General features: G+C 46.8%; 2 protein-coding genes across 2 annotated transcripts in view; one reads left to right on the top strand and one right to left on the bottom strand.

The window, feature by feature from the left end:
* The window catches only part of LOC124057047 (butyrophilin subfamily 1 member A1-like), a 36,704-nt gene extending 35,974 nt beyond the window's left edge, over nucleotides 1–730 (bottom strand). The window contains exon 1 of the mRNA XM_046385129.1: nucleotides 452–730. Within this exon, the coding sequence (XP_046241085.1) occupies nucleotides 452–512 (61 nt within the window). The 5' untranslated portion in view covers nucleotides 513–730. The remainder of the gene's footprint in view (nucleotides 1–451) is intronic.
* Nucleotides 1–23,734, top strand: part of LOC124057033 (nuclear factor 7, ovary-like) — a 546,992-nt gene that overhangs the window by 212,660 nt on the left and 310,598 nt on the right. The window lies entirely within an intron of this gene.

The following is a 23,734-nucleotide window of genomic DNA, read 5'->3' as shown; positions in this document are numbered from 1 at the left end:
GTTCCATTCATTTCATCCCGCCTGAACCCAAACCCTCCACCTGAGCCCAGTTCAGACCACAGCCCAAACCCTAACCAGGACCCCATGAGGACCCCAACAGGACTGCTGGACCCGACAAGCTCAGAGTTTACACCACAAAACAGGAAACACAAACACACCTGCAGTAGTGATGACGCAGCACGTGAAGTTACAAACCCACCCGAGACGTGACATCACCTAAAAACACTCGAAGCTCTTAAACTGATCCGAATGATGCTTTCATCTTTTCAATCAATACTATCGATCAGCGCTGATGACGTGCGGGCCTGTGAGGCAGCTGCAGGTGTTGTCTCCACACTACGAGGCAAAACTCTCATCCTGTTTCCAGGCGGGTCTCACACATCCCAGACTCAGTCCAGGTTCAGGTTCACAGCAGCTCAGCTCACCTCAGTTTGCTCATCACTTTTCTCACCTGCTCCACCTGCAGACGTCATTCCAGTCCACAGCAGCACGAAGAGACTCAAACGCGCCATCGCTGTCGGTGTCACCTGAGGACGTGAGCCCGCACGGCACAGCTATGACTCTGTGGAGCCGAGCGAGCCGCAGCCACAGCAGCACATCCGGCGCGAGCCTTTCACAATAAAAGCGTCAGCTCCGCACTTTATCTTCACTGTTAATTCACAAACGTCGGGCCAACGCGAGACACTTTCTACATCTCATGATTTTACTGCAGCAGAATATTTGTTTAACAGATTATCTCATCGTTATGGTTCGACTTCCCCCGTTCTGTCGTACTTTATACAATTTCTCAGGAATAAAACAGACTGAGGCGGCTGATCCTGTTCTCTGGAAAGGAAACAAAGTTCTCTGATGAGCAGTCAAACTTCGTTTCCTGACAGGAGGCCCTGACTTGCAGCCTCACACACTATTCATTTTATCAATCATGTCACTTATTGTGAAAGAATGTGTGACTCCGGTTAATTGGATTCTGACTGAGTGGGAAGACATTGAGGTATTGAGGTGGTATAAAGAGTGAAACTGAACAGATGAATCACATGAAAATTCAAACATTTTTATGAATTGAGATTTTGTTTTACTTGTCTTTTTAGTAATGTTGTTCTCATGTTGTTAACTGCTTTCCTGCCTGTACAACATCCACTGCACGTCTGCCCGTCCTGGGTGAGGGATCCCTCCTCTGCTGCTCACCCTGAGGTTTCTTCCATTTTTTCCTGTTAAAGGTTTTTCTGGGAGTTTTTCAAGATACAAGACACAATCATACACGGTACAATGTGCAGTGAAATTCTTTATGTCCCTGCCACCAAAAAATAGGTAAGGAAAATTAAATATTGTAAAATAGAAAACCTTATTAAAATAATAGAATTTAAAAAGTGAAAATATTTTAATATTCAGTATTTACATGTAGTGCAGGTGGGAGTGGGATTGTCCAGATTAACGCTCACTGTTGAGCAGACGGATGGCCTGGAGGAAGAAGCTTCTCCTCATCCTCTCAGTGTTGGTTCTCAGGCAGCAGAACCGACGGCCTGATGGCAGCAGGGAGAAGAGTGAGTGTCCGGGGTGATGGGGCTGCCTGAGGATCTTCTCAGCTCTCGACCTGCATCGTTTGGTGTAAATGTCCTGCAGGTCGGGTAGAGTTGTTCTGATCGTCCTCTCAGCTGAGCGGACTTCCCTCATGAGGGCCGAGAGGTCCTGCTTTGTGCAGCTGCCCATCCATGTGGTGATGTTCCCACTCAAGATGCTCTCAGTGGTGCAGGTGTAGAAGTTCCTGAGCACCTTGAGGGGGAGCCTGAAGTCTCTGAGGCGTCTGAGGTGGAACAGACGCTGCCTGGCCTTCTTCACAGTCCTGTTAATGTGCAACCCTCACATTCCTTAGTCGATGTGAGGGTCGAAGGGCCGAGGATGTTGCTGATGTTATGTTAAGCCCTTTGAGACAAACTGCTTGTAAAAATGGGCTGTACAAATAAAGTTGACTTGTCTTGTCTTGTCTTATTGAACTGTGCTTCCGGCCAGAGAAGGTACGGACGCAGATAATTCAGTCATTAGTGATGGTACTGACGTTCTCTTGGAACAGGTTTTCAATGTGAATGTGAATAGGTTTATACATGTATGTTAGAATGTGTGTTAGAGTGTGAGTGTGATCTCTACAAAAGAGAATAAATAAAATGTAGATTATTAACTGAAATACTTGCGATCAAGCATATTCTAATGTAACCTACTTCTTGAAAGTAGTCAATTTATGTTCTTCCGGCATACGATGTAGAGGTATAGGTGGTGCTTTTATTTTGAAGGAAGAGTCCGGAAATGTTGTTGCTGTTGTTATGCAGACTTTTGACGTTGTTAAACAGAGCGCTAACAAGCGGACGTACGTTCATTCAACGGAGCCTCCGTGTTTCAGTATAGATGTATGTATCGGTCGCTCGGTTACACTAGTATACCAACAGCCACTAGGTGGCGGTAGCAGACCACAAATGAAATAGTACACAAGAGTACGTTATGTAATCAAGAGTAAGCAACAGTTTGCGTCAATACAAACTAAAAGGCAGTTAAGAGGAGGGAACACTAACGGAACTCTACACGAGAGGGTAAACATTATGTAAAATTAAAGATGCGAGTAACACAGCAGCAGTAACAAGCTATGTACTAAGTTAGCTTAGAACAGAACGCCTTTATTGTCACTATTCACGTGTACAATGAGATTAAAAGCCAACTCCGCAGTGCAAACAGTGAATGACGTAAGAATACACGAAACGATATAAAAAGAGATATGGTGCTATTCACAGATATTGCACATTATGAGTATGATATTGCACATAGAGAGGTATTGCACAACAGGTAAGAGACTGGTGGTTGAGGTAAATGGACTGTGGAATCAGTGCATATGAGAATTCAAAGGGGTTATTGCTTTTGGGAAGAAGCTGGTTTTGAGTCTATCTGTCCTTGTCCTGATGCACCTGTAGCGCCTCCCTGAGGGCAACAGGTTAAACACGTCAGAGCCAGGGTGGGAACTGTCCACCAGCGGGAGGTGGAAATGTCCATCAGGGAGGGGAGAGGGCAGCCGAGGATCTTCTGTGCTGCCTTCACAACTCTCTGGAGGACTCTCAGGAAGTGTAGCCGCTGCTGAGCCTTCCTGATGACTGACTGGTGTTCTCTGTCCAGGAGATGTCACTGGAGATGAGGACGCCGAGACACCGTTGATGTAAAGGGGGGCTGGGTCTGTGCTGTGCTTCCTGAAGTCCATGATGATCTCTTTGGTTTTCTTGGTGTTCAGAGGGAGGTTATTCTCTGAACTCCAGGTTGTCAACTTCCAGATCTCCTCTCTGCACGCTGCCTCATCACCCTTTGAAATGAGTCCGACCACTGTAGTGTCATCGTCAAACAGGAGGGGGTACAGGAGGGGGCTCACACAGCCCTGTGGGGAGCCGATGCTCAGCGTGCGGGTGGAGGAGAGGTGGGGGCCAAGCCTCACAGCCTGGGGTCGGTTTAGAAGGAAGTCCTTAATCCAGGCGCATGTGAGAGGAGGACGGCCGAGAGTGACCAGTTTTGCAGTGAGTCTGTCCGGGATTATTGTGTTGAAAGCTGAACTGTAGTCCACAAAGAGCATCCGGTCGTAGCTCTGCTGCTGCTCCAGGTGGTCCAGGGCAGAGTGGAGGGCTATGGCAATGGCGTCTTCTGTGGATCTATTCGCACGATATGCGAACTGGTGAGGGTTGAAGTCTGGGGGGAGGAAGTCCTTGATGTGTTGAAGAACAAGTCTCTCAAAGCACTTCATGATTACTGGAGTGAGGCCCACCGGACTGTAATCATTCAGATTGGTGATGGGAGACTTTTTTGGCTCGGGGATTATTGTTGCTGATTTTAGGCATTGCGGGATGACTGCCTGAGCCAGGGAAAAGCTGAAGATCCTGGTAAAGGTGGGGGCGACACACTGTGGCACAGGCTGGATTTGAACAGGTACTCTCAGGTACTATTAGAGGACATGCGAGGACCACTGGACCATTGAGACAACACAGATTTGACCAACAGCAGCTGGTTGTCAACATTCCAAGATGGTGCTGCAGGAGCAGAATGGACTGAGACTGGACTCTGTAGTTTCTCTGGACAGATATAAACTTAAACTGTGTTGACCAGAGAGGGGAGGACTGTGGTAAGCGGAAAGGCAGGGGGCTGGTGGTGTTTATTAATGAGAGATGGTGCAACCCGGGGCACATCTCTGTTCAGGAACAAGTCTGTACTAAAGAAATCGAGTTGCTTGGCATTCGGCCTTATTACATCCCAAGGGAGTTTTCACACGTTATTGTGTTTAATGTGTACATCCCTCCCTCGGCCGATGAGTTGCTCCACAGTGCAGTGACCAGGATGCAGACACAGCACCCACAGTCCCTCCTGCTTATCAGTGGAGACTTCAATAGAGCCTCTCTATCTTCCACTCTCCCCACATTCACACAGTATGTGAACTGCCACACCAGGGACAACAAGACGCTGGACCTTTTGTATGCTAATGTCAAAGACGCATACACCTCCGCCCCCCTCCCCCCGCTTGGACGCTCTGATCACTGTCTCGTTCATCTGCTCCCTGAATACACACCCAGGGTGAGAAGAGAGCCTGCACAGAAGAAGTCTGTGAAAGTGTGGACTGATGAGGCCAGTGAGAGACTGAGAGACCGTTTCCAATCTACAGACTGGGAGACACTTTACAGCTCTCATGGTGACGACATCAATGGCCTGACCGACTGCATCACAGACTACATCAACTTCTGTGTGGAGAACACCTTGCCAACCTGGAGGGTACGGTGTTTCTCCAACAACAAGCCCTGGGTGACCCCTGAGCTGAAAGCCCTGCTGAACCAGAAGAAGAGGGCTTTCTTTTCTGGGGACAGAGTGGAGCAGAAAAGAATTCAGTGTGGACTCAAGTACGCAATCAGACAGGCCAAGAACAGCTACAGGAAGAAGCTGGAGGAGTGGCTGGAACAGAACAACACACGAGATGTGTGGAGGGGCCTGAAGACCATCTCAGGACATGGACAGAGTGGAGCCAGAGGGACAGCTGAAGGCAACCAGTGCTGGGCAAGTGAATTAAACCTGTTGTTCAACAGAAACATACATGCAGTAAACATCATAAATTACAAAGGACAGACATGACAGGTTGTTATAATTGAAAGACTATATATTGTGTGTATTTGTTTATTAGCTGATATGTTGTTTAAGTTAGTTCTAATATCACTACATAGAAGAACAACAGGCAGATGTTGACAGTAGACACTGGGTTTGTCACTGGGTTTGTCAGAGGATGCAGTTCAACATGTAGATCTGGATGGAGAGAAACCTGCAGAAAGATACAGAGAGAGAAAGAAAGAGAGGGAGAGACACAAAACTACGAGGACAACTGGACACACAGTTAGTGACAGAAAATAATGAATTATATGTTGATCTGATGAGGGGAGAGGAAGAAGAGGAGAGGAGGTGGGGGAGTAGAGATGGTGGTGTTGAGGACGTGGGGGGAGTAGAGATGGTGGTGGTGTTGGGGAGGTGGGGGGAGTAGAGATGGTGGTGGTGTTGGGGAGGTGGGGAAACGGCTCAGTGGATCATGTTTGTGCCCCCCGGCAGCATAGGCCTATAGCAGCTTGGCTATGATAGAGATTTAAAGATTAACAGTTAGTCAGACCTATTCTACCTGTGGCTGTCTGTCAAGCAGTGACTGTAACTATGGCTACCAGCCCTACACACTTTGTTTGGTGCTAACTATATGCTTTACTAAACAGAAAGGTCTTAAGTCTGGTCTTAAAAGTGGAGGTGGTGTCTGCCTGTCGAACCCAGATTGGCAACTGGTTCCACAGCAGGGGTGCCTGATAGCTAAAGGCTCGTCCTCCCGTTCTACTTTTATGAATTCTGGGAACTGTAAGTAAACCTGCACTCTGTGATCTGAGTGATCTATTGGGAATATATGGGACTATTAGATCCTGCAGGTATGATGGGGCGAGTCCATTTAGGGCCTTATATGTAAGTAGGAGAATTTTAAAGTCTATTCTGAATTTTAAAGGAAGCCAGTGGAGAGAAGCTAAGATGGGGGCCTCATCAGCCTCTGGTCTGTTGGGGACCAGGCAGCATGGACCGGCACAGGAAGAGACTGAACAAGCTGGTCAGGAGGGCCAGCTCTGTCCTGGGCTGCCCACTGGACTCTGTGGAGGAGGTGGGTGAGAGGAGGACGTTAGCCAAGCTGACATCCATCATGGACAACACCTCTCACCCTCTGCATCAGACAGTGGATGCTCTGAGCAGCTCCTTCAGCAGCAGACTGCTACACCCTCAGTGTAGGAAGGAGCTACAGCAGCTCCTTCATTCCCACTGCTGTTAGACTGTACAGCTCAACAGTCTGGTCCTCTTTTCCTCCCTTATGAGGACTTGTATAGAGCTGTATGTTGTACTGTGTGTACTTGTAAATTGTTTTGTAATAAATTGTTATTTATTATCTTGATATTTTTCTAAACTGTTCTGCACTTTTTGCTTTTTGCATTCTTTTCTGTTCTTGCGAGCTGCCATGACAAGTGAATTTCCCTTGTTGTGGGATCAATAAAGTTCATCTTATCTTAAACTGATCAGATGACCTGCAGCAGGTTACTGAACCACTGAACCAAATGACTTGTGAGCATCTCAAGTCTTTCTAATGAAATGTATAGAAGTGTACTGAACACTCTTTGAATCTTTGAATGTATTTGAATTTGCTGAGTGTATTGAACACTCAAAGCTTGCGCCCTCTTAGTGTGCAAGCTTTCACCAGCCAGTGAAATTTATGTTGTGCCTTGAATTGTAACACTAAACGTTTGTAATAAAGATTATTTTCATTTTATCTCCATTGTCTTTATTTGGAATACACGAGCCTGAACTGAGTGACGACCGTCCTGTGTCGACCCGTTTCTCACAAACAAGCACAAACATCCAAGTGACCAACGTGGAAAATACGCATCTGAACGAAGGGAGACTTTAAGTTCCTGATGAGTTGGCTGAAACACTAAAAGATAACGACTGAACTGACACAATCGATATGGACAACTGATGGGCAGTTGTGGATCAGCGGTTAGGGTGTCGGACCCGTAACCGGTGGATCGCTGGTTCGATTCCCCGTCCCGGTGTCCATGGCTGAGGTACCCTTGAGCAAGGTACCTAACCCCCACTGCTCCCCGGGCGCTGCACGCGGTCGCCCACTGCCCCGGGTTTGGTGTGTGTCTGTGCACGTCACTTGGGTGGGTTAAATGCAGAGAACAAATTTCGTTGGAGTGAGTTCCCTCCAATGACAAGATATGTCACTTTACTTTTTATTATTACTTTATGAGACGAGCAGCCAGGAAACACTGCAGTGTGAGAGTGTGTTTGTACCAAGTTTCTCTGACAAACATTTAACACATTTAACAGCCACAACAAGGTGACACTTTTCAAGTTTTATCCAAACGTTTGCATCGTCAGCGTACATCAGCATCGTGATCAGCGTCATCATAAAGTCACATTTTATTTCACTTTAGCTGCAAAACGTTCAGACTGAAGTCACTCGTCTGATCAGCGAGCTGCTGTGAGGATTTGAATCTCAGAAGCCGACACAAACAGTTTGTTCCATCCTTCACTGCAGGCTTTCACACTTTAACATGTCAGATGAAGTGAAGGACTTTTAGTCACCAAATTAAAAACAGAACATTTAAGTAAAAAGTAACAACATTTGCCTCCAAAATGCAGAAGAAAAAGTAGAAGAAAACTGAAAGTACAAGTACCTCACACATAAGTACTGTATCTGAGTAAAGCACACAGTTACTGTACATTTTAAACTCTCACATTAACATTTTTATTCTTACAAGTGAGTATCGGTTCAATTCTCTCGTTTTATTGTTTAATTTGTTTTGTTTCCTGCTTCACGTTTCGCTTCAAAACATCTCAGTGTGACCTGAGTTCACTTCATTTAACAGTCTGGTGTGTGCGGTTTGATTTCAACCTGACATTTTATCACCTGGACGACTTCAATGAATCCACATGAACACCAGAACAAGAGCAGAGAGACAGAAAGGCTGGACATAAAACTATTAAAACCCAACAAACACTAAAAGGAAACTGAAGCTTCTGAAGAAACCGTGTGAGTGCAGGATGTGGACGAGCCGACACCAATGTGTGTGTGTGTGTGTGTGTGTGTGCTGTACACACTCAGGGTTCAGTTACAAACACTAAGTGCTGTGAGCAGACAGGAAACAGAATAAGTCATCCACCCGAACTCCAACACTTTACTCTTCGTCTCAATCTGCCAACTTCAACCCTTTAACAACTTCTGAGGTCAAATGTGCTCAACTCAAAGTGGTCCTCAGTGAACACACACACACACACACACACACACACCTGTGGAGGTGAACTCAAACTGGTCCAGTGTCTCTGCAGGACACAAAACAAAAAGACATGAACGTCTCTCGATGCTGTTCAGGCTGATCAGCTGATCCAAAGTTTCCTCTTCCAGGTTTCATGTTGGCGTCGTGTGTTTTTGTTGTCATCGTGTCAGCGCTCAGAAGGAAGCGTCCACCTGCTGATGGACGAGAGGCTGCAGCTCGTGACAGGATGTGACGTCAACATTAACGTGGTCGTCCTCGGCTGAGCTGTGATGTCAGCAGCTCAGTCAGCCTCTCGTTTCCTTCTGTGTGGTGACACACAAACTGTTGGATGGATGAACAGCACAACAGGTAAGAGGTAACACATGTGGTTTAGATGTTGGGGTGAACTGCCCCTTTAATAATGTTGTTAATCCTCTGCTGGAGGACTCGTACATGATTGCAGTCTGGATCTTGTGTTGGATGTACCGTATTTTCCGCACTATAAGGCGCACCTAAAAGCCTTCAATTTTCTCAAAATCCGACAGTGCGCCTTATAATCCGATGCGCCTTATCTGTGGATCAATATTGGTTAATCGTGGCTACCGTAGTCAGGGGGCGTGGCCGAATTAACAGATTTAAGCGCCGGTACCGCGAAGAGGAATTCCAGTACAACACCATTTGTGTGTGTGTGAAGACCCCGAGATGGCTCCTTGCAAGCATTCCCTTGACATTCCCTTTAGCGCAGCTCCATCTAGTGGACGCAAAACGCAATCCGAGCCACTGCTGTAGCTTCTATCCTATGCGCCTTATAATCCGGTGCGCCTTATAGTGAGGAAAATACGATAAATAACATGTGACACCAAAATCTGAACTCGAGTCACAAAGTATCTGCTGTGTCATGTTGTGTTATGGACACGCTGACATTTTATTCAAACTTACCTTTAATACGTCTTAATACGGACGTCTGGATCGAACTTTAAGTATGCAAAAAACAGCAATTCCACCAACAACAAATCCAACAACAAGAAGTCCAACCGCTCCACCAACAATAACCCCAGTGGTCAGGCTGTGTGGTTCCTCTGAAACAGACAACAAAGATCTTCAGGTCAGAAACAGTTTTAGACTCATGTGGTTTGTGTGGACAAACATTTTGGTTTTAACTGATGGACTTTGGGACTTTGGCCCTTTGAGGTTTCCAGGCAGGCAGCTCTGAAGCCGCCCATCTGAACTGATGAGGCACCTGGTGCACCTGCTGGTGGTGACGGGTTTGAATAAAAGGATCAGGCTGATAAATGTGGCCCACTGAACACTTTGTGTACATTTACAAAGCAGAGCCTTTTCCTGCAGACGCCCAACAGGTGAACACTCCATTACAACACAGGTGCAAAGCCCAGCAGGTGGCCTCTCACCTGGCACAGTGACATCAGCAGCAGCCATCAGTGTGGCTCATGTCCTGCTGGGCTCAGGTTTCTCGTATGGTGGAGACCCACCAGCTGTGATGTGTGGGCTCACCTGCCACCTGTCGCCTCACTGTTACACTGATGGACGTTTCCTTATTGGTTCAAAGGACTTCATCTGTGCAAAGTAAAGCAGCATCTTCTCACAGCTCGCTGCTGGGCATCGTGGATCAGTGGGATGGAAGAACATCAAAGCTCTGAGAGCTTCCTTGTGTGGGTCATTTGGATCTTCACAGCACGTTGACCTTCAGCCTCATCTTCATCCCACCTCAACGAGTTTTCAGAAGCTTCGGATTCTGCCACAGGAGGACGATGAGCACTTAAGTCTGGTCAGATTGTAGGAAACTGAGTGGAACCTGGTGCTCTGACATCAAGCTGAAGCTGTTGGTTGCCAGGTTGTACTTTGTCCCCCGTTTCAACAGCTGCTTCTCATTTCTCTCTTCCACTGGCTCTTTGTGCCGTTTCTCCTCAGACTTGATGCTTTTCTCTTCTTCATCAGCATCCCATCCTTCAAAGGTTGTGTGTTCACCTCGCACATTAAATGAGATGTTAAAATCCTGCGTTCTGGTGCTTTTCTCAGCTTTTGGCCCTTTTGCTAAACCCATTTTGTGTTGCTTCTGTGCTTTCCTCCACACACATTCATTTAGAACAGCAGTCAGGTGTCTGGTTATCCTGTCCACTTCCTGAAGTAAAGAATCCTCACACTGTCAAACTTTATCTTCAAAACACTGAGTCACTAAAGAGCTGAAATCCACTGAAATGAGAGAAGGTTGCGTTGTGTCCATCTGGTTGTGTGAATCAGATAAAAAAGGCCAAACTGGAGTGATGAGACGTCTGGTCAGGCCTGAATGATGTGATGCTGTTGGCTGTTTGGCTAAACGTGCTGATGGGAGATTTGACACGAGGGATCGCAGCTCTGAATGTGAGCTTTGTTCCTCCATGAAGCTCACACAGCAGCCTGACGGTCTGAACAGAAGAGCGTTGAAGCTCCTTTCCAGACGCTTTGACAGATTTTCATCGTTTCACTTGACTTTCTGTCACACAGCAAAGTTCACAGCTGATGGAAGCTTCCCTAAACACTGCAGCTCCAAGTCCACCCTGAAGGACAGCAGTTTGACACCCGTCACGTCTCTGTCTCACTGTGGACAAAGTCTTCTTCATCCCTTCATCACCTGCCACATGCTGTGTTGTCATATTCATACTGAGGCTCAGGGCCTCACAGGGTCTACTCATGTGTTTCTATACCTGTGAGCTCCTACAGGCGGCCATGTCACAAGACCAGGTGGAAACCTTGTCTCAGGCTGCGCTGTGATTGGTCAGTGTCTATAAGGGTCGCCTACGTCCTCTAGATTTTTGTCTTCATGCTGAATATCAGGCCTCTGGGCCATCAGAGTGCATATGATGTACTGTGATTCAGGACCCAGTGGGACGTGGACCACATCCTGCTTTGATCTCATCACATTATTGACATCCTTAGAGGACGAAGCCTAAAGGAGGTAGAACAGTTACGTAACTCCAGATTCTCTGAGTGAAGATGCAGCTCTCTGACGTGGGGGCCCCACTGACGACCCCACTAGTGACAGCCTTAAAGAGCTGCACCTACACTCACAGAATCTGGAGTTATGGTGCGTAACCAACATTCCTGACTGCCAGTGGTGGAATCGAAGTACATTTACTACAATGCCGTACTTTAGTATAAGTTTAAGTGTTCGTGATGAACTGAAGGATGAAGTGTTCCTTCATGTGTTGAGAAAATGATTATGAAGCTAAATAAACTCTTTAAAAAGCCTCTCGGATGAGCTGAAACTGCAGCTCTACAAACACATGATGATCTTAGAGAATCTGATGCTCTGCTGGAGATTAAAGCTGCCAACAGGACATGAAGTAGTTCAGATGAGCTGAAACATCCAGACAGACACTTGAACGCAACGCGAATACGAATCCAAACACACGAGACACAACAGCAACACACTGACAGGAACTTAAGCCCTTCAAGTCCACTTAGCTCATAACACTTAAATACTTCCACTAAAGTAAAGTTTTCAACGCAGGACTTTTACTTGCACTTCAGTATTTTCACTATGTGGTATTAGTATTTTTACTAGAGTAAAGCACCTCATTAGAGCCACTTACAGAAGTACAAAATAGTTGGAATTCGTTCATATTTTGCCCATTTTGATCTGATAAGGATAAGCAGTTCCATCGTTTCATTACAGCATGACTGAAACCATCCTGGCTCCTGATTGGTTAAAAAGTACAACATGTTTGTCTGTTCTCATTGTGCTGCATGTCCTGTACTTTATTCAAGTATTTTGTCATTGTTTTTCAGTCCTGTGTCTGAGGAAAAGGTTTTCAGTGAAAGGCTAAACACATGAGAGTTTTTGTTGAAGTACATGTTGACTATATGGACTTCTTCCACCACTGCCAGAGCCCTGAACAATCTTTTCTGCACTGTAAAACGTAGAACATGAGGTCTCCAGCTGGATTTACACCTCATGTGTCCTGAGACGAGTTAAAGGGGACAGATGTGAAACTGAAAGAAGGACATGAAGTCTGTTGATGAGGATCCTTCACTGTGACCACATGTAATGAGGACAGAACTCAACCCTGTAATGACACCCTGTTTCTATCAGACTTTGAGCTGCTGGTTTCAGACTCAGACAGGAGGTTGAATCTGCCTCTCTGAGTGTCCTCATGTTGTTTGTTATGTGCTTCCTGTGGGATTCTGCACTTTCTAACTGTGATTAATGCTGTAATCTCAATCTAATCCAGCTGTCTAAATGCAGCTAAGAAAAAGCTCAGCTTCATGACACGTTTTCTGTTCCTGTGTGGAGCAGACATGTCTCTCAATAAAACAACACCACTGAAGAAGACTCTCACCTGAGAGACGAACATAAATCTTAGAAGTAGCCTGGTGGCTGATTTCCTCCTGTGTGACCACACAGTGATAGTTGTCGGTCTTGGTCACATTGGTGCGGAGGATCACGTTGAAACGGTCTCCACTCTTTGAGACTTGTGGTTCTTCAGCAGGAAGGACGTTTCCAGTGCTGTCCTGCCACTTTACTGTTGGCTCTGGATGAGCATTGAGAACTTTACACAGCAGCAGGGCCCAGGTCTCTGTTTCATTTAGATTTGTGACAGACGGCTCTGCAGCACCTGTGAACATGGTGTAAACAGACAGTCAGTGACACATCACTACAGACGATTACAGGACGACAACATTGTGAAGTTTTTGTTCTTCCTTTCTGCGTGTGTTGAAGGAGAAGAAAAGTTTGACTGAATCCTCCCTGCATTGTTTCATACAACGTGAGATTTCAAACATTTCTAACTTCTACCAAATAAATTTGGCACCGACGTACAACTGCAAACTCAGGAATATTTTCTATTGCACTGAAATAATGTAAAAATGTCTTCTAAAATACAAAACGTGGGGCCTTCAAGGTCTGAGCCTCCTTTGTGTTATCAGGGGTTGATGATATCAGTGAGAAATATCTCATCAAATTTGTTGTAATTCTCCTTTAGGAGCCACCAGCAGCTGATTTCACTGGAGTGTGTTTGATTTTCTCAAACAGGAAGCTGAGGCTTAGCAGTTATTGTTTTCTTTTTACTGACAACACTGATTGGATGATCATCATCACTAATTCGTTTTCCTCAAACTGGTGCCATTAAAACTTAAAACTTTAAACAGAAAAGTCTTGAGACTTGATTAAAATGTCGTAAAACTCCAGTAACGTGATGATTGTGTTAACTAATTCTGTTTGTGAACGTGCACCACAGTGATGTACGTGCTGTAGCGTAAACATTAATGAGTCAGGACGTACAGGTGAACCTCCAGTGTTAACAGGTGATGTGCAGTTTCAGCATTAAGACACGAAGAAGAAACATCTCAATCTGATCCACAGAGAGGAAGACGCACTCAAACTCACAGCACACGTGAGACGTACAGAGTGACGTCAGACAAAACAAAACAAAACACATGTTAGGGTGCTTATCAAATATGAAGAGCTGAAATGTGTTTCCTGTTGGCTGAGCTGCTAAAATGTCTCTGTGCAGAGGGACATAATGCGCAGTGTGTCACTAATATCAGCCATGTTTGATTCAGAGGTCATCTCTCCACATGTGGCTGCAGCTCTGTGGGGACCAGGTCCTGCCAGATGTGGACTCTGACTACTGGACAAAAGTCCATCTAGGACCTCAAACCAGTCGCTTCAGTAAACGAGCTGACACCTTTACCTGTTTGATGAAAACACTCACCAACAACAAGCTCAATGAGGAACGTTTGAGGTGGCTGATGATGTGGAAAATCACAGGTGTAGTTTCCACTGTCAGCCACCTCCGTCCTTCTGATGGTTATGGAGGCGTTGCCGTTCTTCAGTTTGTCTTCAAAATAGGAGACGCGACCTTTGAACTGCTCGTCTTGACCATGACGGCCGTTATTGTAATGAGAGCCTGCTTCATACAGGAACACCTCCTTCTGACCATCTTTCTTCCAGAGAAAGAGCTTTAGTGTCAGGTCCTCCTTGGTGCTGAGGGAACAGGGTAGAACAGCCTCATCGCCTTCAGGTACGACGACTCGCTCTGGAAGATAAACACACGTATGAATCAGAGTGTTTACATGCAGAGATTTCAGGTTAGAAGGAAAACATTCAACACATTTACATGCGTCGTCTCCTCTACCAGATTATCTTTGGTGAATTCAGGTTCACATTAAATTAAACTCTTGTTGTTGTGCCTTAAATTAAAGTTAAGGAGCAGAGCAGACACGTCCCACAGCTGGACTGAAGAATTCTCAGTGGAAACAAAACTATTTCAAATGGTCCTTGGTTCTTTGTAAAGGACAAAGTCTGTCTCAGGTGAACTTCCTGTTTCATCTCCTTAGTGCACAGGTACTGGGCCTCTGAGGCTGAGTCAGAGTCTTCATGGGCCTTTTCCTCTCTGCAGGCTGTCAGACCAACACTGTGATCGCCTTCACTACAGAGCTGAGCTGCTGGAAGTCTTTCAGAAAAGCTTCTTTACACACTTTACTCGCTGGCCCTGAACGCGTCTCCACATGAGAGTGCTGTTTGTGGACTACAGTTCAGCATTCAATACCATAGTCCCCTCCAGACTGGTAACTAAGCTGTGTGATCTTGGACTGAACTCCTCCCTGTGCAGGTGGATCCACAGCTTCCTTACTAGCAGACAACAGGTGGTACGCGTGGGCCCCCATAGCTCATCCCCCCTCACCCTCAACACTGGATCCCCCCAAGGCTGCGTGCTGAGTCCCCACCTGGAGAGCTGGTGCCAGGAGAATAACCTCCTGCTGAACGTCAGCAAAGCTAAGGAACTGATTGTGGACTACAGGAAGAAACAGCAGAAGGACATCCGTCCACTCTGCATCGGCAGGTCTGAGGTGGAGAGGGTGGACAGTTTTAAATACCTCGGTGTGACCATCACACGGGACCTGTCCTAGTCACTGCACATTCACAGGACCGGGCAGTCGTGGATCAGCGGTTAGGGTGTCTGACCCGTAACCGGTGGATCGCTGGTTCGATTCCCCGTCCCGGTGTCCATGGCTGAGGTACCCTTGAGCAAGGTACCTAACCCCCACTGCTCCCCGGGCGCTGCACGCGGTCGCCCACTGCCCCGGGTTTGGTGTGTGTGTGTGCACGTCACTTGGGTGGGTTAAATGCAGAGAACAAATTTCGTTGGAGTGAGTTCCCTCCAATGACAAGATATGTCACTTTCCTTTCCTTTCCTTTCCTTAAGAAGGCCAGGCAGCGTCTGTTCCACCTCAGACGCCTCAGAGACTTCAGGCTCCCCCTCAAGGTGCTCAGGAACTTCTACACCTGCACCACTGAGAGCATCTTGAGTGGGAGCATCACCACATGGATGGGCAGCTGCACAAAGCAGGACCTCTCGGCCCTCATGAGGGAAGTCCGCTCAGCTGAGAGGACGATCAGAACAACTCTACCCGACCTGCAGGACATTTACACCAAACGATGCAGGTCGAGAGCTGAGAAGATCCTCAGGCAGCCCCATCACCCCGGACACTCACTCTTCTCCCTGCTGCCATCAGGCCGTCGGTTCTGCTGCCTGAGAACCAACACTGAGAGGATGAGGAGAAGCTTCTTCCTCCAGGCCATCCGTCTGCTCAACAGTGAGCGTTAATCTGGACAATCTCACTCCCACCTGCACTACATGTAAATACTATTCATGTAAATACTGCACATTTTCACTTTTTCTTAAAGTTAATTTTAATTTCATTATTTTTCTTTAAATTAAAATTTTTTATTTACCTATTTTTTTTGGTAGCAGGGACACAAAGAATTTCACTGCACATTGTACCGTGTATGATTGTGTGTGTGACAAATAAACCTATCTTGTATCTTGTCTTGACAGTGTTTGTGTCTGTGTGTCAAAATGCTGGCCAAGATCCAAGTCGCTCTGCATCACAGACAGGCCAACTGACACATGCTGAAAACAACAAAACGGACGTGCGTGTGCATGTGGCACTTCCGGTGTTTGGTGTTGCGGGGGGGCGTGCTGAGGGACCGGTATGGTTTCATTCATTTCATCCCGCCTGAACCCAAACCCTCCACCTGAGCCCAGTTCAGACCACAGCCCAAACCCTAACCAGGACCCCATGAGGACCCCAAGAGGACTGCTGGACCCGACAAGCTCAGAGTTTAGACCACAAAACAGGAAACACAAACACACCTGCAGTAGTGCTGACGCAGCACGTGAAGTTACAAACCCACCCGAGACGTGACATCACCTAAAAACACTCAAAGCTCATGACCACTTATCATCACGGTATTTGGTCTGTGGCCCGTAATAAAAAACTCAGCCCGGGACGGGAGGAAACCGAGCATGTGGACGGGGTGAATTTGTGAAACTGGTTTCCAGTTTACTGATGTGGCTGACAGGTTCAGGTCCTAATCTGTCTTAAACTGTTCCGGATCACATGTCTCCAGGCCTGTCGGCTCTCAGGTCTCTGTGGACCCTCCAGCAGAGCTGAGCCTGCTCGGTGCTGTCCTGCCATGTTGATATAATCTGTACCATACAACCAGCCGCCCGGGGCGGCATTTTATCATGACACAAGGGGGGCGGTACGAGCGCTTGGGAAAAAAAATCTGCGCCGCTTGGTTTTCTATTATCGGTCATATCACCGTGTGGAGAATCGGCAGATTGGCTGCAGGCGCACCTGCTTGCTGAGAAGGCGCCGCGCACTGAAGCTGTGTGAGGCGGGAAAGGGGAGGGGGGCGGGGACAGTTCACCTCTGGGTCTCTGAACGGGCGGGGGGGAATCCACTGTATAAAATGGCTAAAGTCAGTCACACCTTGACTTTCTTCCATATAACGCACATTTCATTCATAATATTTTAAATACAGGCCTATAATTCCTGCACGCTTTTGTTTTTCTGAATTGTGTGAAATGGCCAAATAAAAACAGCTAATACAAAACAATTATGTGGTCACCAAGGCGAATTGGCGAATTGACTCCTGGTCCTGAGTGACAGCGCTGGGAAAATGTTGTTGATTGTCAAGTGGCCAGTTTGACTCTTTTTACTGAATCGAATAATTCACTCTCGAACAGTAAATTGAACGAATCTTTATTTTTTGGAGTCATTTCGTTCATTGTTACAGCAGGTGGCGCTGTAGCCCTCTTGTGGGCGTTGTAAAAAAGGCCGCGGTTCACTAAACACAGAAGGCAACATGGTTTGCTTCAGCTGACAAAGTATAACGCACAAAATGTCACAAGCAATTCAAACCATGTGAAAACCTGGGAAAGTAAATACACACCACAATAAAGTGACTTGTGTCCTGCATCCTCCCTGCCGTTGTTGTTTAACATGGCGACAGTGACGAGGTACCTGTCACGTGACGACTGAACGACAGACCGATCCGAGAACGAACGTACTGCTCGCCACACGGCCTGAGCCGTGAACAATGAACGAGAACTAATTGCTTCTTACAGCCTGCACTGCCTGTCACGTGACAGCTGGTGGAGGACAAGTGAATGGAAAACTCATTTTGAAAATTAGTGAGACAATAACAACAAAAAGTAACAATTAATAAGTTCCCCAACATGTTTACATGGCGCATTTATTGTGTCCAAAACGTGACATTATTATTATTACATTTGTTGTTGTTGTTATTATTATTGTTATATTTTATTATTTTATGGCAGATTATAACAATCAATATGTCAGTCTTCAAGATGGCGCCGCGGATGGCGACCTCTGTGCTTCGCTCTCTCGTACTTAGTTTGTTTTTATGCGTTTATTACGTTATCTGCTGTTCTCCGCTGATAACTTTCACCAGAGAGGAACTTCTAAACATCGGGCGGTCCTGCATAGGAACTTTTTCTCCAGTTTTCACAAATCCAAATCTAGCTAGCTTCGCAGAAATCCTGGTTGGAGGTGCCGCGGCTCTCCGTGGAATTCGTCGGAGACGCAGACGGGGGAAACGAGCAGGAGCGCTGGTGAGATTAAGGAAGAGAGGATTACGCCCTGCGCTCCCAGCCATTCTCCTGGCGAACGTCCGCTCTCTGGCAAATAAGATGGATGAGCTGCTGCTTCTCAACCCAATCAACTCAGACTTTCGCAGATCCGCCGCCCTGTGCTTCACTGAAACCTGGCTCTGTGAGCGCATTCCGGATTGCGCACTTCGGCTGCCTGGTTTACAACTCTTCCGTGCGAATCGCAACACAGAGCTTTCAGGGAAAACAAAAGGTGGAGGAATCTGCTTCTACCTAAACGAAGGTTGGTGTACAGATGTTACAGTGTTGGAAAAGTCATGCAGCCCTCACTTAGAGACTGTAGTGATAGATTTCTCCTCCTTTGTTATGGTTGGTGTTTACATTCCACCGCAAGCCCGTGTAACAGAAGCGCTACAACAGCTAGCCGACCAGATAACAGACGTTGAGAAAAAACTCCCTGACTCCCTGGCCAATATTGTTGGGGATTTTAATGGTGCTTAACTCAACCATGAACTCCCTAAATACAGACAGCACATCAAGATTCCCACCAGGGAAAAAAACACACTGGACCACTTTTACACAGTTGTCAGGGATGCCTATCATGCTGTTTCCCCGGCAGCTCTAGGACTCTGCCACCGCTGTCTGCGTCATCTCATCCCAACCTACAGGCAGAAACTAAAAAATTCTAAAACTGTGGCAAGGACTGTGAGGAAGTGGACAAAGGAGTCAAAGCTGGAGTTGCAGGCCTGCTTTGATTGCACCGACTGGAGTGTTTTTGAAGCTGCAGCTACAGATCTCAGTGAACTCACTGACACTGTAACATCTTACATCAGGGTTTGTGAGGACTTATGTGTGCAAACCAAGACCTTTTGCACATACAACAACAGCAAACTGTGGTTCACTCCTAATCTTAGAAGGCTGCGCCAAGCCAAAGAGGAGGCCTACAGCAGTGGAGACCGGGACCTGTTCAAGCAGGCCAGGAACAAGCTGACAAAGGAGATCAGGGTAAAAAGGCCAAAAGAAACTACAGTGAGAGACTAAAACATAGCCTCTTAGCCAATGACCCTGCATCAGTCTGGAAAGGCCTGCATCTTCCATCTCCCCACCCTGCAGAAAATCCCAGACTGGCTGACGACCTTAACAACTTCTACTGCAGGTTTGAAAAGCACGCGTTCTCACACCCATCACGCACAAAAGACTTACCCTCAACACCCAACCTCCTCACCCCACCTGCACTGACGATCTGCAAAGAGGAGGTGTGCCGGCTCTTTCAGAGGCAGAAGACCAAGAAGGTTCCAGGACCTGATGGTGTGTCCCCCTCTTGTCTGCGAGCCTGTGCTGGATAGCTGGCGCCAGTCTTCACGCAGATCTTTAACCGGTCTCTGGAGCTGTGTGAAGTACCCTCCTACTTCAAATGCTCCACCATTATCCCAGTCCCCAAAAAAACCCTCCGTCACAGGATTAAACGACTACAGGCCTGTCGCCCTGACATCTGTGGTCATGAAATCCTTTGAGAGACTGGTGTTGAGCCACCTGAAGGACATAACAGGACCCCTGCTGGACTCCCTACAGTTTGCCTATAGGACGATGCCTTCAGCACGGGACTGCAGTACATCCTGCAAAACCTTGACTCCCCAAGGACATATGCCAGGATCCTGTTTGTGGACTTCAGGTCGGAGTTCAACACCATCATCCCTGAACTCCTACATCAGAAGCTCACCCAGCTCTCTGTGCCTGCCTCCACCTGTGAGTGGATCATCAGCTTCCTGACTGACAGGCAACAGCATGTCAGACTGGGGAGCGTCACATCCAGAGTCCGGTCCATCAGCACTGGCGCCCCCCAGGGGTGTGTCCTCTCCCCACTGCTCTTCTCCCTCTACACAAATCACTGCACCTCAGAGAACCCTTCTGTGAAAATCCTGAAGTATGCAGATGACACAACCGTCATCGGCCTGATCCAGGATGGTGACGAGTCGGCCTACAGACAGGAAGTAGAACATCTGGTCCATTGGTGCAGTCAGAACCACCTGGAGCTAAATCCGATTTAGACTGTGGAGATAACAGTGGACTTTAGGAGAACCCCCCCCCCCCACACACACACACTCACCCCCCTCAGCATCCAGAACAACACAGTGTCCACTGTAGACTCCTTTAGGTTCCTGGGATCTACTATCTCACAGGACCTAAAGTGGTCTCCTCACATTGACTCAATCTGGAAAAAGGCCCAGCAGAGGTTACACTTCTTGCGACAGCTAAGGAAGTTTAACCTCCCTAAGGAGCTGCTGATCACCTTTTACTCAGCCATCATTCAGTCTGTCATCTGCACTTCCATCACTTTCTGGTTTGGGTCAGCCACCCAACATGACAGGGCCAGACTGCAACAGACAATCAGGGCTGCAGAGAGGATCATTGGAGCTGACCTCCCCCCCATCCAGGACCTGTACAGGTCCAGGGTCAGGAAAAGGGCAACAAAGATCTCTGCAGATCCCTCACATCGTGGTCACAAACTGTTTAAACTCCTTCCCTCTAGCAGGCGATACAGGTCCCTGTCCGCCAAACCAGCCGGCACAAAGCAGTCACTGTGTTGAACACTCTGAAACAGGCCCCATCCTTACACTGGACGATGACAATCACAAATGTCATCCTCATCTACCTCACTAATTTAACAACACAGTACCATGATGATCTGTCTATTGCACAGCACTGCCTTGCACTGTATTTATTTATTTAAATCCTAGTCTACCTACACTGTCATTGCACTACTCCACAGATTCACTGCTATTGCATATAGTATTTTTTCTATTTTTAATCTTTATCTTATTGTATATAGTACCTTTTTGTTCTTACTGCCAGGTGTTTGTTTTTGTACTCGAGAGCAAAGTCTAACCGAAGTCAAATTCCTTGTTTGTACACGCAAACTTGGCCAATAAAGCTGATTCTGATTCTGATTCTGATGTTGATATAATTAAGTATAAGTATAAGTATTTATTTATAAACACACTTTACATTATATACACAATAACACTATACACATCTACAAGAACAGAAGACCACTAAATAATTATGATTTGATGAATAAATAATGTATGTCGGGTGTCACGTGACAACTGAATGACCGTCAGATATCAGACATCACTCACTTCCTTGGTCGTATCTCAGTCCACAGCCCCGTAGCTGAGCTACAGCTGTCACATGACAAATGAACGTAAGAACGATCCGTATGAACGAACTGTAGTGCCTGCTGCTCGCCACACAGCCTGAGGACGGCGCACAGTTGAGTGAGTTGTGAACTAATCATTTCTGTTTCCTGTCCTGCTGACTGAGCTTATGCAGCTGCCTGTCATGTAGCGAGAGCAGGTACTGCATGAAAATGAACGAATCGCTCACTGAGAGGACTTATTACTCCCGAGTCATATAGAAGATTAGCCCAGTAGCGGTTTCTCATATGGGCGAATTGGGCGGCCGCCCAGGGAGGCAGTTTGCTGGGGGCGGCATGTGAGGACCTCCGCCCCGCCCACCAAAAACAAAAAAAAGATAAAAAAATACTTAAATAATTAATTAATAATTGGCGCCCCCTGACGTTGTACTTACGCCCCCCCGAGAGCGCCGCTGCAGTTACTGCAACTCTACAAGAAGGGGGTGGGGGTGGAGGTGGGGTCACTCACCGAGGTCAAACCACTGGAATAAGGAGGAGGGGGAACGGGGATCCTCCTAATTGTTACACAGTTATGGAATCAAAAAGCACTCAAAGTAAATTTCACTCATAACACCAGGTAGTTTCCTACTGTAGGCCTGTTTCACATTCCATACACTCTTGGTTTTCGTCTGTGGGTTGTGCAAAGTCCAATAATACAGTCTTACTATTCAAAGATGAGACTATCTGTACCCCACCAATGTGTTGGTTTAGTCCTGACCCCTGCTGTCCGTCACGTCAGAGGCCATTGCCATCAGCGTAACCTGTTGATTCCCGAGGCGACTCCGATTCAGGTAATAAACATCCATCCATTTTCTATACCGCTTATCCGTCAGGGTCGCGGGGGAGCTGGAGCCTATCCCAGCTGACTACGGGCAAGAGGCGGGGTTCACCCTGGACTGGTCGCCAGTCAATCACAGGGCCAACACACAAAGACAGACAACCACACACTCTCACACTCACACCTAGGGGGCAATGTAGAGCAGCCAATTAACCTAATGTGCATGTTTTTGGTGCTGTGGGAGGAAGCCGGAGAACCCGGAGAAAACCCACGCAGGCACAGGGAGAACATGCAAACTCCACATAGAAGGGCCCAGACCGGGATTTGAACCTGGAACCCTCTTGCTATGAGGTGACAGTGCTAACCACTGCACCACCGTGCCGCCCGGTAATAAACATAATGGACAGAAAAAGGCCAAAGCTATCGGGTGCTTATTTCAGAAAGAAAAGGAAAGAAGAAGAGGAGAAACGGTCCAAAAACAAAGGTATGTAGCTAATGTTCCCTCTGTAGCGTACGACTGTAATTACATTATGAAAAGGGGCTAACGTTAATTGTTTAGCGGTCATTAGCTTGTTTGCTGTTTTGTGTGCTAGTTATAGTTAACCTGAACATTATCTGAGTTAACATACATACATACCAATAACTGTGTCTACACTTAAGCTATCAGCACCTTGCTGTCATTGCTTTGTGACCATTTGGTTATCGCTGCGTACTGTATTTGGCCGTCGGGATTTTCCGTGCAGTAAGCTAGCCTTAAAAAGACGGACGTTGCTCACATTTCGTCCATTATTTTCTGTCTCAGTATAACGTTAATAGAATTTAGTCAATGAAGCATTTCTCCCCGTTGGTTAATCTGTAGTTTAATAGCATGTAATAGGCGTAATGACATTAAGTGATAGCTAATGTATTTCAGTGTGCCGTTCATGTATGTTTACATTGATGCACTTTTCCACCAACACTGCTAAAATATTTTGGAGCCTCCTGCCCAGGATGAGTCTCCAGCAACAGAGGCCTCATCTGGAGCAGAGGATCAGGAGATCCCATCCACCTCTACGGCTGCTATGGCTTCTATGGCATCTCCTGCCATGTCTCAGGAAGGCCATGAGGAGTTTGCTGCTGCTTCTCCTCAGCAGGAGCCTGTAGGTGGGCGGTATTTTGCTGTCGTGTGTGTGTGTGTGTGTGTGAAGATAGAAGTAGCAGTGTGTTTTATCTGTGAATTTTACCTGCCTGTACACATTTTTTCCTGTTAGTTGTGATTAATCCAGTTTTGCTATTTCTTAAAACCATGTTTTGTTCCACTGCTGTGTGCTTTGAATAATGTGCCAAACCAAATGTGCTGTTCTACAGAAATGCCTGAACCCCCACTGTTCGGTTCTTTAAGATTCTCCCCACCGAACGGGGCGCCAGGAGAGGACACGTTGATATAACTCTTTGTGGTCTTTATTTACTTTATTTGATTTTCCAGTTTTAAGTTATTAATCCACTGATAACATCCACAAATAGCAGT

This window comes from Scatophagus argus, chromosome 3 (assembly GCF_020382885.2).
Source record: "Scatophagus argus isolate fScaArg1 chromosome 3, fScaArg1.pri, whole genome shotgun sequence".
Taxonomy (NCBI): Eukaryota; Metazoa; Chordata; class Actinopteri; family Scatophagidae; genus Scatophagus; species Scatophagus argus.
Note: the sequence above shows the minus strand (reverse complement) of the source record. Positions and strands in the feature narration are given on the sequence as shown.